Genomic DNA, 14196 nt, shown 5'->3' with positions numbered 1-14196 from the left:
TTTACAACTTTTTATAAAGAAATGTTAACATTATTCTAGACCGTTATGATAACGAGAAAACACACTTACACACATGAATGTTCTTATACCACACACAAATGATTAGATAAAAAGGTGTATGTTATGGTAGTACAACCTATCATTAACAGTTTATGACAAATGCATAACAGGATAGGTAATACATTGTTTTTTCTATACTGACATATGCATGCAGAGTATAAAGACTTTAAGTTAAATATAAAGCATACAGTAATTAATTACATATACTATACTATACCTTTAACTGTTTCATTGTTATTATTGTATTTTGAACCCCAATCGAATACACTTAAATTAAGATTATAAACATGTAAAAAAACGGAGCGAAAGAAAACCACTAGTCAGTGTGACTAACTTAACATAATTGTAAACGTAAATGTTATTGTACAACATATTTAATATACTAAAGGTAGCTGTAATAAAATAAGGGTTCAGCCTTATCAATTTTCAATTCAATATCTTTATTAGCATGACCAGTATTGCTAAAGCTCTGGGCAATTGCAAATATCCATACACAAATACATATTTGAAACAAACTGCTACATTTCAGTCAGCTCAGACAAAAATAATAATAAAGTATTTTTTCTTTCCTCATATATCATACATGAATAGCAAAAAGAAAATTATTTTAGTTTGAGTACATGGGCACAGTTAAGAACTAAACAGAAGCAGCATTTACAAATACAACCATATATACACACAATTTCATATACAAACATATTTCATAAAACAGCACACTAACAAGAGGGGCGGGTAATATTAATATCATAGTTCTATAGATATATGTGGAGTTCAAAACTAGTTAAAAGGACATAGTTTGTCCTCCTGTTACATCTGAGTGTTTCCACTCTGTTTGCCTGTGGAGCCCACGCCGCTGCTCTGTGCAGATGAACCGCCTGGAGCCTGAGGAGCTTGGAACCATGGAACTCGCGTCACCATGGAAGCGCTCAGTTTGCGACATGTATTCGCCATTTTGCCTCCTCGGTGTGTGTGTTGTGTGTGTTGTGTGTGTGTGTGGGCTCCTCTCTGTGTGAATACCTCCGTAGCTTTCAAACATTCAACACTCCAGACATACCAGCTGAAACATCCACGGAAAATGTCTGCACTTAGGAGAACCGTAGCCGCCGCAGCCTGACATGGACATTTGGACGACGTAACATTAGATAGACTCGTCGGGCGGAGGATCAGGAGAAATGCGAGGTCTGTTTTCCTGCTGTTTTCATAACTTTGCTAGCTCAGTCAGCCAGCACTAACCACCCACCACACTAGCGCAGTTAGCTTAGCACCGTTTGAGTGTTGCAGTTATCGTTAGCCAAGGTTCTTGGGAACGTTAGCTAACTCATGTAGGCTGCTTAACGGTAACGGTGTAACTTAGTCAGGGATTGATTATAAAACCATTGGACGCATTAGTATTGTATAACTGGCTAAGACTCCCATTGACACGCATTTTATTAACTCATGTTAGAATAACAGGGAGTAATGTTATTATGTAGCAGTTAATGTTATCTAACCTTTCTGTTGATGACTACCGTGCATGAGAGCCACAAGTGGTTGTTGTATCCATTCTCTCTATTCTAACGTAAGGGTAGTCCATGATCATAATGTAGAGGAAACACTATGTCAATTAAAATCTGTACATGTATGTGGTTGTGTAACATGTTCAATAACATTAATAGCCATTTTTTTCCTCATAACACTCTTGAGTAAATGGAAATTGAATCGATCATGCGTTTTTGTATGTTTTACATTCACAGCTTGATAACCAGGAGGGTGGTTTCCATCACCAACGACACCTCAGGATGAAATCCCGAATTAAAGAGGAGGGATATTATTGTCCTCTCGCTCTCGGGCTTGTGTTTGCTTCTTTGGATTCTCAATTTTGACAGAAACCATAAGACCATCAATAATGATAGCTGGATTGATCTCCCAGGAGTTACATGAGCTGCTTCTGGACCTGAAGAATTACCAAAATCGCACAAATGGGGTGGAAGAGCTTAAACAGATCCTGTCCGAAGTGGACATAGAATCAGTCCCATCCGGCAGTATTTTGGAGTTCATTAATTTCCTCCCTCGGCTTCTGGATGACAGTAATTTTAAAGTGTTGTATGGCACATTACAAGTTTTAAACTTACTTATTCAGAAGCTAGATACAGGTGTAGACAGATATTTCAAGCAGATAGTCTTAGTGGCTCTGAACACCCTAGGGGACACTCGCACCATCACAAGAAGTGAATACATGAATGTTTTCCGACAGCTGATTAGAACTGTTGCACCACAACAAGTGTTAGATCTTGTGATTTGCAACTTGAAACAAAATAATTCAAGGGTACGGGAAGATGTCCTTAACATCATCATGGCAGCTATGCTCACTCATCCTAGAAAAGATTTCAACATCCCCAAGCTTTGTTTTGAGATTGCACCATATCTGGCAGACAACAAGAGGAAGGTCCGCCACGCCGCCCTTGAGCTGTTTGCCATTTTTGACTATTGCCTTGACACAGGGAAAAAACAGCCTCTAATGAAAGCTGTGGACATGGTGGAACTCAATGAGGATGCAGAGGGTCTTATGGCAGCTGTACAGGCAAGACGAGCAAGGCACGTCCTTCCTAAACTCTCCTCAGAGGGGATAGTGGAATATGGCTTGGTGGTCCCCAAACCAGGACACCGGTGCACCCTGCAGCATGGTTCTGGGGCCGATCTGGACTGGGTGATGAACGGAGGGCGGATAAGCAGTGCCAGGAGCCACAGAACTGAACCAGACTGTGAGCGATTGTATGGCTATGGTAGCTTAGGATCCCTTACTGATGACCTTCCTCTTCAAAGAAGGATTGTCAGCGCGGGAAAAGGGAAGAACAAACTACCCTGGGAGATGTCGGGCTTCTCATCGAGTCGGACGGGCCAGCATTTAAATGGAAAGTGCTCTGAAAAGGTGGGTTCCATCGTTACTGTGTAGACAATATTCTCACTTATTATCTCTTGTGATAATCAAACCACCTGGAAACAGTACCAGATTTAGCATATGATTGCACTGACTCTGATTTATGTTAAATGAAAACAGTTTTAATTGATATTCTGGTATATTGAAGGTTAATTTACCCAGAAAACCGATCGAAATTGTGTTCTTTTGGTTACCATTGATTGACATTAATGAAGCACCTATTGACTTAACAAGCTGAGTTCAGCCTCTCATTCCACTCTTTGAAATCCAAAGCAAGTAGGGCTTAATCAGTCATTTGGTAACTGCCAAAGCACCAAAGTGCTTTTCACATTAACTTTGAAAATACAGAGAATTTCAGTGACCAGGCAGTTATGTTTGTATTATCCCAATCAGTCAACAAGTACAGCCATCACAAAGAGCATGGGAGGAGTGGATATTTTGTGTGCATGCTTTTTCTTTTTTGCTCAGTTAACAGAGGAACGATGAAGCTAATCCACGGTAAAAATGAATCTCCAGAAGCTTTTGAGCGATTGTTTACTGTCAGAATTGCACACTTGTTTTTTTAACAAGCTGCGTCACATCCATAAACCGCAATCCAAAAATAAACCTTAGAGGTGCCAATCTTCTCACAGAGAGTTTGGGGAGAAAAACCTGAATTTAGTTAATCCCCTCATGATGCAGTATGGATTGGGTGCAGCAGAAATATAGTTATATATTTCTACAATGAGCTCTGCAGCTTTCACTTCAATCAACCTCTGCTTGTTTCCATGATTGCATATTCTCTAGACGGCTTATTATTCTCGATCAGAGGTTTTTCGGTTTTAAATGATTATGAATAAGTCTGTATCTGTTGGCAGTGTAACAATAGGTTATATGGTATTTTTTAATATATGGCTCTCAAATCATTATGAACCGAGGGAGGTACAATCTCACTGAGACTATTCTTGGAAGTGATACAATGGGTGACTCATTTTCCTGCAATGTGACACTGCTGCTGCCAAGAGGATGATCGAACATCTTGAGAAAAAAATCGAGGTTATTCTACCACTTTAATGTTAAATATGTATTATTTGTATTGGCTAACAAACTAGAATGATTTGTGAAACACACTCTATTATTCTAATACCGTCTATTGGTTTAGTTGAGTGGCTTTGTTGCATTAATTGACCATATTTTGTTCTGGAAACGATTATCCAGCTCAGAGCCTCTATCTGAAAAACCTTATGTTTACAGGAGTGTCTGTTTCCCAGCAACCCCATTACCACACAGCACACTTACTGAAGGGGGTTTGAAACATAATCGGTAATATCACAGGGTTATTCTTGTAGAACATGGCTTGTTTTCTGCTCTAGTGTTGATTGCAATCACACTAAGTGCTGCACAATGCTGATCAGGTTTTAGGCAGTGGGAATAACCACACACTCTGTGTCTGAGGCTGATGTCAAATCTGTCATCCTTCTGTCTCTACTTGATTTGTTCATCTCTGACTATGATTTCAAGGGTCGGCAGATAGAGTTTCACGAGAGGCTTCATGTATATTTAGTTAAGTCTGTTTACAGTAGCCTGGGCTCCAACTAAATGCCAGTGTCTCTTGTCTGAGCTGGACAGTATATGCTGCATCCCTTTGTTCAGACAAGTGGATGGAATTACACTTGGACTCCTGTTTGTTTAAGAATAGCTTTCCTTTAGTTATTTGAACTTCATCCTCTATTGTTGGATAATGCTGTTCTGTCTACTGTCTAGGTGGCCAGTGAGGATTTCCTTCCCCTATCTAGAAAGCTGAGTCCAGAGACCTACGTTCCCAGTTTCAGTAAGTACAAATACACCTACCATTACTCGCATGCATTCCTCATGAGTTGACAAGTCATGGTCAACTGCAGCTGAACTTTAAATTGGTCTTTAAATTGGATTAGAGTGCTGAGTCAGGGAGTCACTGGGCCACTTGTTACCACATGCCTTGAGATGAACATGGTTGCTAGGCCAGAAAAGTCCAATATATTCACCAAGTGAATATATTATTAGCCTGATGGACACAAGGTATCCTAACTGGAAAAAAAACTGATAATTTTCCTGTAAAATGTTCACGGTCAGATGCACTGAATGCTCTCAATGTAATAACAGTTTTAGACCGCGTTGCAGTATTGCTTAAGTAAGAATCACCCACTAAATATCACTCATGTTGTAAAAGTAGGCCTACTCTGTGGGATTTATACTCTGGGTGAATTTCAGAGCCAAGAAGCTTTTGCAATTTGCCGATTGCAATAGAAATCCAGCCTAGAAAATCTGTGGTGTTACAGCTGAGCTCACTATAGAAAGGTTGTAGATTTATAGCAGGCTGTTCTTGACGCTGAAGCACCAAAAACAATGCACCAAAATATTTACTAATATCTGCACTTGAGAACTTTTCAAGAAAAGTTCTGGAACATATTTTTTACTTATTCGATTTAAAAATGTGTTCAGCTATAGTCACGCAGGGCCATTAAATCATTAAATTGTGTCTCAAATAAGATGCGGAAATGTGAAATTCTTCCCCATGGTACCACCAGAATATGAATTCCTCTACTCATTGCAAAGTAAATGACTGAGGCAAACATTTGCAATGAAACTATTGGAGTATAATAACACATTGCCTTATAGTATAACCTTATGTTGTGAAGGGATTTCCCAAAACATATATAATTTACTTTAATGTATCATACAACTTAGAAGCAGACTATACATGAGCAGTGTAACCTTTAGAAGTGAAGTTAGTGTTGTTAACAGTATTTGCGTATGGTGCAACCCTGTCAGGTTTGTAGCATGAAAGACAAAATCTACATTCCATTTAGGTCCTGCACAGCCTCCAAAGCCACAATCCCCCAGGAGGAAAGAGTCCCCTGCACGCCTCAGAAGAAGTGGAAGCCTCAACTTGGATACTGACATCTATAAAAACAGCAACTTCTCTGACCAGGATGTTGGTAAGGACTCGTTACCTTAGACTGATCTGCTTGGGTTAAAAGATGTCCAAACCTTTAAAATTCCCTTTTTAATGCGTCGTGTTAAACATCCCACCAGTATTGAATCATTTTGTACCTTGTATCTGTTCCTGATGTGTGAATCCTCCTCTGTCTCACAGTGGCACCAAAGGGGCGCATACTCTCGAGGAACCCCAGTGTTGAGCGCACGTTCTCCCTCCCCGCGAACCCCACCACATCCGGATCCTTTCTCCTGCCCTCTTACCCGCTGGCGACACTCCCTGGAGGCATGCTTACTCCGTCACTATCCCGCCGCCACGCAGACTCTTCCCTCTCTATGTCCAACACATGGCCCAATAAGAGAGAGAACACCCCTCAGCAGCGAGACGGCAGCCCCTGGAGAGACACAGCCAGCACAGCGAAGGGTAATTAATCCTTTTTTTTAATTTAACTAAGTTGACATGAGATGTGTCAGCTGAATGTTAAAATGTTGTTGCCTCTTTGTATCATCTGTTTTTTCTCCTCCCTGCCCCTCTAGGAGAACCTCTCTCTAGCAGATGCTCTCCCCGGCCTCTGCGTGCCTCCCTCATGAGTTCTTCTTCCACTTCGTCGTTTCGCCGGGCTCTAAGCAGCACCAGGGCAACCCTTTCTATCTCTCCTGTTGTACCAACAGCAGAGCAGGTACACTCCAATAATGGCCAGAGGCACAATGCTCCAGGAAGCCCTCAGAATCAGCAGCTAGAAAAGGACCTTCATGTTGACCCTGATGCTCAAGAGGATGACCCTCTGGACATGCAGGAGGTCAGTAAACACACAATACACACTTAAAGAGACACACAGTGTGCTAATGCAGGAGTTAATGAAATTCCTCAGTGCTCATATCTGCCAATTTGTGTGTTTTGATCACAGATGCTGAACTCCCTGCGCTCTTTGCGCAACAGCGCAGCAAAGAAGAGGGCCAAAGTGAGCCTTAGCAGTTCAGATCCAGACAGCCCTGACTCCGCTGTGAGGCTGGACCTGGGCCTGGACTCGCCATCACACACATCTCCAATGCTAACCAGCTCAACCAGTGAGAGTGGACTTTCCAGTCTGAGCTCAGTCGCCAACTCCAGCTTCAATGGCAACGAAGCCAGGTAAAGAAATAGCGCAGAAATATTAGCAGGCATTTCTCAGAAACAGTTACAAGTTATACTGTAGCAGTGATAACCTGATACCCATTTGGGGTTGTTTAAATGTATTGCACATTGCTAAGGAGCTTTCGAGCATAATTTCTCCCTTGTTATATCTGTCAACAGTTCAGGAAACTCTGCCTCTTCAGGAATGAAGCCTCGCATTGCAAGAGTGCCTTCTGCGAAACTGAGGTCTTCTGTTTCCATGGACTTCAGCAGCCTTCAAGGTATACATGGAAAAACATGGCTTTGCTCAATAAATCTTTTTGTTTCGTTAACCTTTTTTAAGTCTCTGTATCTTTTTGTTTTGTTCTTATTAAGGATTATCTCAGAGAAACGAACTGTCCTCCGAGGTGGGTGTTGTTGGGCAGAGAGTCACTTACTCCAACGGATCAATCAAAACTGAGGAAGACTCAACAGGACCCGCCCCTCCTTTGGTCAAACAGGACTTCCGGCAATCAGTCAGAGCTCTGAAGCCTGCCAAAGGTCAGACAGCTGTGATATCAAACAGAGGGTTGTTGCAAGATTCACCTGGTAAAATTTGTATATGTGCCTTATAATAAAAACATCAATGAGTATTCCTCTCCTTTGAATCTTAGGATCTCAGAGCAACATCAGCAGGAACTCACTAGCTACGGATCTGCCTGAAGGAGTCATTGGAAGAGGTCAGTCTGTGCAGATCCTGATTTGTTCCCATATGTCATCAATGAGTTGTCCAATATTATGTTGCTGAAAGGTTTCTAGCTGAGTTTTAACATATTGAGATTTAAGTGATTTGTTCCCCAAAGCCATGCCTCAGTTATGTAGGAGCATAACCAACGTATTTTAAGTGGGCATTGGGCTTCATTCATTGGCAGTACAATAACCTGTAGATAGGACTCAACAAGCACACGCTTTCAATTTACGAGGAGAATTAGATTTCTCATTATTAAGTATTACATGGATCAGACTTTTCTTCGGGCCTTTCTCAAAACCAATTTAAGAAAAAACAAAAAAACTATTGGTGAATGAGCCCCTTTGTTTTCCCATAATCAGACCACTTTTGCAAAATTCTGATTACATCTTATTACGGGTTCTTTAAGCAGTTGAGAAGGTCTCAATAACACATTTAAGTTCCCTGCAAACACCTTCACCATTCTTTGTCTCAGGCATGTTCGGCACTGCAGTGTCCTCGTGCGGTCCAGGAGTCCCCTCGTCACTGGAGCAGGGTGATTTTGTAGCAAAACCCCCCCCTGACCTCTCAGCTGGCCTCTACAGCCATGCTCTGTCTGGCAGCCGCCTGGACTGTGTTGACAGCCCCCGTCCAGATGAGGCTAAGGTTAGTCACACCTTTTCCAGTGCTAAAATAGTAGTACATCCTACCAAGTTTCCAGTTACCACCTGCTTTGTTTTGTTTCCAAGCAGAGGGTGAAGAACGCGAGGTTCCACCAGGATAAGATACGGTGGCAGGCTCTGGATCAGCAGGAGGCGCAGTGCAGTCAAGCGGACGTCTCTCGAGACACCATCCGCCACCGAGTCAGGCAGATGCTGTCGGACTCGCCCAGAGAGGAGAACAGAGAGTTAATCATCAAAGGCAAGAGAAGAAAGATTTGGAAACCTTAACCAAGTGCTTTTATTTTTGCTTTAATTTATCCTCTTTATAATTCGAATTTTAGTCCGAATTTAGAGTCTCACTTAGAGCAATTATAAATGTATAACACAGCCCATTATAAGGTATACTTTTTTTGTTGCATAAGGTTTATGCAGGTGCTGAAAACCTTGAGAATACTTGTATTATAATGTGGGGATTTAAAGGTTTTAGGGAAAGTGCTTCAACATTTTAATTGTATATTGAGAGGGTCAGTACAACACCACAACTAAATATAACCTCAATGGTAGACATATAATTGAATTATCACTTATATTATAGTGTCAAAACACAGGCGTCATTATTATAAAAGCTAACTTTGTGTAAAAATATTTGTATTGGAATTAATATAGAAAAAAATGCTGTAAATGCTTCTTTAAAATACTGGAGAAGTGAGTGAATCTTTGGAAAGGAGGTAGGAACCCGGCATATTGAGCTTCCTAAGCAGATCTTGCTTTAATGTCTTTTTATTGTATCCTCATGTACTTAAGATAAATCATCCACATATGAAGCTCATTAGATTTTTGTTTTTGTTGTAGATCTGCATCTGAACGGCAGCACACTGGCATCCACCAAAGCTGAGCGTCTCTCCGATGAGTCCCCTATCAGTCCCACCAGCCCACTGGGACCCCAAAGCCCCAGCAAATGCTTGACTCCTCCGCACCAGCCAAGCCCCCCCACAGTGCCCCCCAACTCCAAAAATCAGTCCCGTCTAAGGAGGGCCCCTAGCCTCAGCAGAACCCGACCATCACTTTCCCACAGCTCCGGTAAGTGCTTCTCTGTTTTATAAATAACAAAAAATGTCACTGTACCTTTTTATCGTGTTGCGATCCCTCAGTCGGTCTGACACTGGCCTGCTTTCAGCATTATTCCACCTCATTATAAATAGATGAACCAGTGCTTCAACAGGCCTTTGTTTATGGAAATTATATGCTGGCGCATTAATTAGACTGTCAGAGCGCGGGTGAATAAGATGTTTGCTTTGGGTAATGTTCCACAATGCTCTGTTTTGACAACCTACTGTTAATGCACCGCCACCCACATACGCGCTGCTTGTTTTCACACTGATAGAGATGTAACATGAGACTAAATCTATGTGTTGTGTGCTGCCTGACGGTTCATTTAGACGAGCTCTCCCCTGGTACTCCGGGACACAAGAAAACCCTCTCTGAGCTTCCTGAGCTGTGTCCTTTCTCCAAGCCTGACCTGGCACTGACGCAGAGCTTTAACCTGCTGAGCTCCGAGGACTGGTGAGAAACACTCGCATGCTACAGAGCCTCAGCTGCACTGCTCTGGGAATAGAAGTTACAATCCTTTATGCTGATAACTCAAATCCAGGATAAAGGTTTATAAGATATAGAATAGCATGAACCTTTGATTTTGCATGCATTGATTAGATAAATAATTGAATTAATAGAAAAATATTAAATGTCATGTCAGTAAAATACCTTTTTAATTAAAGAGACACTGCTAATCAACATATATTATACGGGAACGACATTTAGAAACTTTGTCAACAAAATGTCTCCCAAAAAAATGGTCTACTAAATTATTCTTTTTCTTTTTCTTCAGGGAGAAGAAGATCGAGGGTTTGACGTTCCTGCGCAGTCTGGCTCACTACCACTCAGACACACTCCAGGGTAGGCTTCATGACGTCTGCCTGGTTCTCATTCAAGAGGTAGATTAACTTGTTTTATAACGCTCCCACATCAATTTCTCATTTTGCCTTCTGAACTTGAAATGCCTCACCCCTGACTCATATCGATATCCGATTTTGATATCTGTGTCTTAGTAGTGTCTTGATATCCTGGCTGACTGCCTGGAATGACTCAGTTTCCTGTTAGGTATTTATAATGACAATCTCATCTAGGTAAAGAACCTGCGGTCAAGCGTCTCCAAGGTCGCAGTGTGTACACTGTGCGACATGTACAGCCACCTGCAGAAGGCCATGGACCAGGAGCTGGATGGCACAGTCAAGGCTTTGCTGCTGAAGGCCGGGGAGAGTAACGCCTTCATCAGGCAGGATGTGGATGCAGCACTGGACTGCATGGTTCAGCACTGCACACCAACTCGAGGAATTAATGCTTTGCTCTCTGGGGGTCTCAGGTCAGTAGTTATCTCTACATAAATAGAGTAAAGTGCTGTTTCACACACTTACGGTTGAGAAATTCCGTGGTACCGTTGCACTATTTTTAACACCCAATAAAACATTTCTATCTTTGATTGCTGAATGGTTTTCTCCTCTTCTGACAGTAATCTCAACCCAGTGGTGAGAAAATGTACGGCCCGGCACCTGGCTAATCTGATGGAGAAGGTCGGTGCCGCCCGCCTCCTATCCGGAGGTAAAGATCTCACTGATAGAATATTACCTGCCGTCACCAAACTCGCACAAGACTCCTCACAGGAACCCAGGTACGCCAATTTGTTGCTTTAGAGTTAGGTTTTTGCAAATGGGACTACTGGGCCTCATTCATGTGCACACATACTTGCTTTTTTTGAGAACTAACATGTACATATGACAGAGTCTTTTGATATTCAATTATTGTGAGTTTTCACTATCATATTGGTTTAACAAACAGGTATTTTGGGCGTCAAATGCTGCTGTCACTGTCCTCCCACCCTGACTTTGACAAGATCCTGGAGAAATATATCCCCACCAAAGACCTGCCGGCAGTCCGAGAGACCGTCTTCACTCTCAAGACAAAGGTACGACTTTTTGTTGTGTTTTTATTAACCTTTATTGCTTAAAGGTAGGGTAGGTAATTCACTTCAGAAACACTTTTTGTTATATTCCATGGAATGCTCTTAACATCCCGATAGCAATGAATACATTAAATGCTTTGACAATAAATACATTAAAAAATGTCATCTGTGGAAGACGTGGCGCTGTAAAAAGCACGACCAATCATCAACTTATCTCGTGCCCTCATTGGACATGTGCGCGTTCGTGTGTGTTGGAGGAGGGGCTCTGTAAGGAAGTCTGAAGGAAGGGGCAGATTTTGTTCGGCTGCGTACTTTCAAATTCTAGCGCACTCGAGCTGGTTTCTCCATTCTTACCTACCCTACCTTTTAAAGGTTACACCGCAATCTTACCTGGAGATTGTTTTTGTTTTTCTTAGGGTCTTGGTGAGATTCCTCAAGACTCCCAGTCAGCGAGGGGTAGACGCTCCCTCCCAGGCAGCGGGACAGTCAGGGCCTCGTCTCTCACCAGAGAGCCGCTCCAGCAGACCAACAGGTGGGTGGAAAATCAACCAGGACAGCAGCACTGTACAGCCCAAATTCAGCAGAAGTTTAGACTTTACAACGCATATAGGAAGTACGTTATTCAAGCTTAACTCGTAGGTTTATACAAGTGATGTATTTTGAATTATCCACAGGGAGGCGAACAGCCATAACAGCTGCAGATCTCAGACTCAGAGTATTGCAGACAAGACAGAATACATCAAGCAGATCTCAGGTCTGCTCGGTTCAAAGGACTTCAGAGAGAGGATCAAGGGAATCGACCAGTTAGCGGCTGACTGCCAGCACAACCCCAACATGGTCATCAAAAGTATATACCCGGTCAGTGCTTTTCCAAATCCTATAAATATTTCCTCATCATGGTTCTCAATTACCATCAGACTGTTTATATTGAAAAATCAAAAAAATGTTTCTTCTTAACTTCTTCTTTCAGTTGTTTGATGCTTTCAAGGCCCGGCTGCAGGAGTCCAACAGCAAGGTCAACCTGTACGCCCTGGAGTCCCTACAGAAAATCTCCCACTTGATGAAGGACAATCTGTCCCAAGTGGTCAACATCCTGGTCCCAGCAATCGTGGACAATCACCTCAACTCCAAGAACAACGCCATTTACTCTGCTGCTATTGGAGCTATTAATGCACTTATCCTAAATCTCGGTACTCACTTTGAGCATTCAAATATTTCTGGTAGAAGTCAAATCAGAGGCTCAGTCTTTTTGGAGAACATGTCTTTATTTGACTTTCTTTTGTTTCCATGACAGATAAAAGTCTTCTTCTTCAGCCCTTTTGCTCAAAAGCCCAGTTTCTAAACAGCAAAGCGAAGGTGGACATGATTGAAAAAGTTGCAGGTAGGTTTGATGGGAAAAGTCTGAACACTGTTATTAGTTTCACCTTTGGCTTCTAAATCAGTTTGTTTTTCTCACCACCTATTGTTCCTTCTCACTTTTTATTTCCAGAACTTGTGACGGAGCTCTATCCTCGCAAGCCCCAGATGGTGGAGCAGAAGGTGCTCCCTCTGCTGTGGCACCTCCTGGGCACCTCCACCCACAGTGGCACCATTCATGGCCGGGGCGGCAGCGTGAGGGGTGCGACCGCAAACCTGTGCCAAGCCCTTCACGCCCAGATGGGGTCCAGCCTGACGGAGTGTGCTGCCTCCCAGCCTGCCAATGTCCATAAAGGTTTGAACGAGATCCTGAGGAACGTATCCTAAAGGTAAAACAGAACCCAAGCACGCCCTAATGTTGGAAGAGAAGAACATTAACACTGACCTTACTTGAAGACAGAGATGTTCTACATTTCTTATAGTGCCTGCACTTTTATATCAATAAAGAGAAAGTCCTTTTAAAAGAAGGAGCTCTTAATGTTGTCTCAGTGAGATTTCCTCTGGTACGGAAGCATGGTAACATACAGACTTCAGGTCTTACACATACTCAACCTGCTCTCTTTGCACTTTGAAAAGGTAGCTCATTATCATGATGGACTTCATGAGTTTTACATTTAAATTATATGATTGTCATTGCTTTTTTCTTTTCATAATCTAAACATGTACTGAAGACAAATCAGAGACACTATTACAGAATTTGAGATTGAAATGCACAAAGACAGGGACCTGAAAGATGTATATATTTTGCTGTTTCCTCAAATGTCATATTTTGAAAATGTCTTATGTAGTGGTTGTATTTTTTGTGAATTGAGATTAACAAGAATAGTACAAAATACTTTTGTACAGTTCAAATGTGTATTTGCACAGTATTAGCTTAATCTGTAATCGTATGCTGTTTAATGGTACAGTTTATAATTGATCTATAGTGTAATGGTTTCAAAAGTCTTGTTAATGATGCTCTGAGTTGGTACCGTCTGTCCTTTTTTTGCATGACCAAAATGTACTGGCAAGATCAAAATGTTTTATTTTTGTTAAGGAAATATACATTATGTATGTATATATGAACACTGATGCCTAGATCAAAATGGAACCAATTCTCCTGGACGGGGTGAGAGGAAGAGGAGCTGAGTTTTGCTCCTGCATTTGCCTGAGAAACAGTGAAGGCTCAGATCTGATTCTGTCTCTGTATAGTGCCAGTCTTCAAGTAGCCTTTTAACTCATCAAATTGTTAAATTATATTGAACTTGTTTGTGAACAAGAGCAAAGACAGATTGATATATATAAATAAAGTGTTTTATTTCTGTAAAACCAACTTCCAGGTGTCTCATTCATGTCTTAATGTGATCGGGA

General features: G+C 41.8%; 1 protein-coding gene across 2 annotated transcripts; it reads left to right on the top strand.

Annotated features, from left to right (window-relative positions):
- The first annotated feature begins 902 nt into the window (after positions 1-902).
- LOC117550105 (TOG array regulator of axonemal microtubules protein 1) lies at positions 903-14158 on the top strand. 2 transcript variants are annotated; one of them, XM_034222419.1, is made up of 23 exons: positions 903-1239; positions 1794-2968; positions 4721-4787; positions 5806-5934; positions 6093-6356; positions 6470-6732; positions 6841-7064; positions 7227-7327; positions 7422-7586; positions 7700-7765; positions 8249-8418; positions 8502-8673; positions 9267-9494; positions 9854-9977; positions 10300-10405; positions 10598-10833; positions 10981-11139; positions 11307-11433; positions 11847-11962; positions 12105-12288; positions 12401-12620; positions 12725-12811; positions 12920-14158. In XM_034222419.1, the coding sequence occupies exons 2-23, from the start codon at positions 1946-1948 to the stop codon at positions 13171-13173; spliced, it is 4485 nt and encodes a 1494-aa protein (XP_034078310.1). In that variant the 5' UTR covers positions 903-1239; positions 1794-1945; the 3' UTR covers positions 13174-14158. The 2 variants fall into 2 exon arrangements, with proteins under 2 accessions (XP_034078310.1, XP_034078312.1); XM_034222421.1 differs by having other exon boundaries at positions 904-1239; positions 8505-8673.
- The last annotated feature ends 38 nt before the right edge of the window (positions 14159-14196 follow it).

This window comes from Gymnodraco acuticeps, unplaced genomic scaffold (genome assembly GCF_902827175.1).
Source record: "Gymnodraco acuticeps unplaced genomic scaffold, fGymAcu1.1, whole genome shotgun sequence".
NCBI lineage: Eukaryota > Metazoa > Chordata > Actinopteri > Perciformes > Bathydraconidae > Gymnodraco > Gymnodraco acuticeps.
The sequence above is the reverse complement of the archived record's forward strand: the minus strand, read 5'-3'. Positions and strand labels throughout refer to the sequence as shown.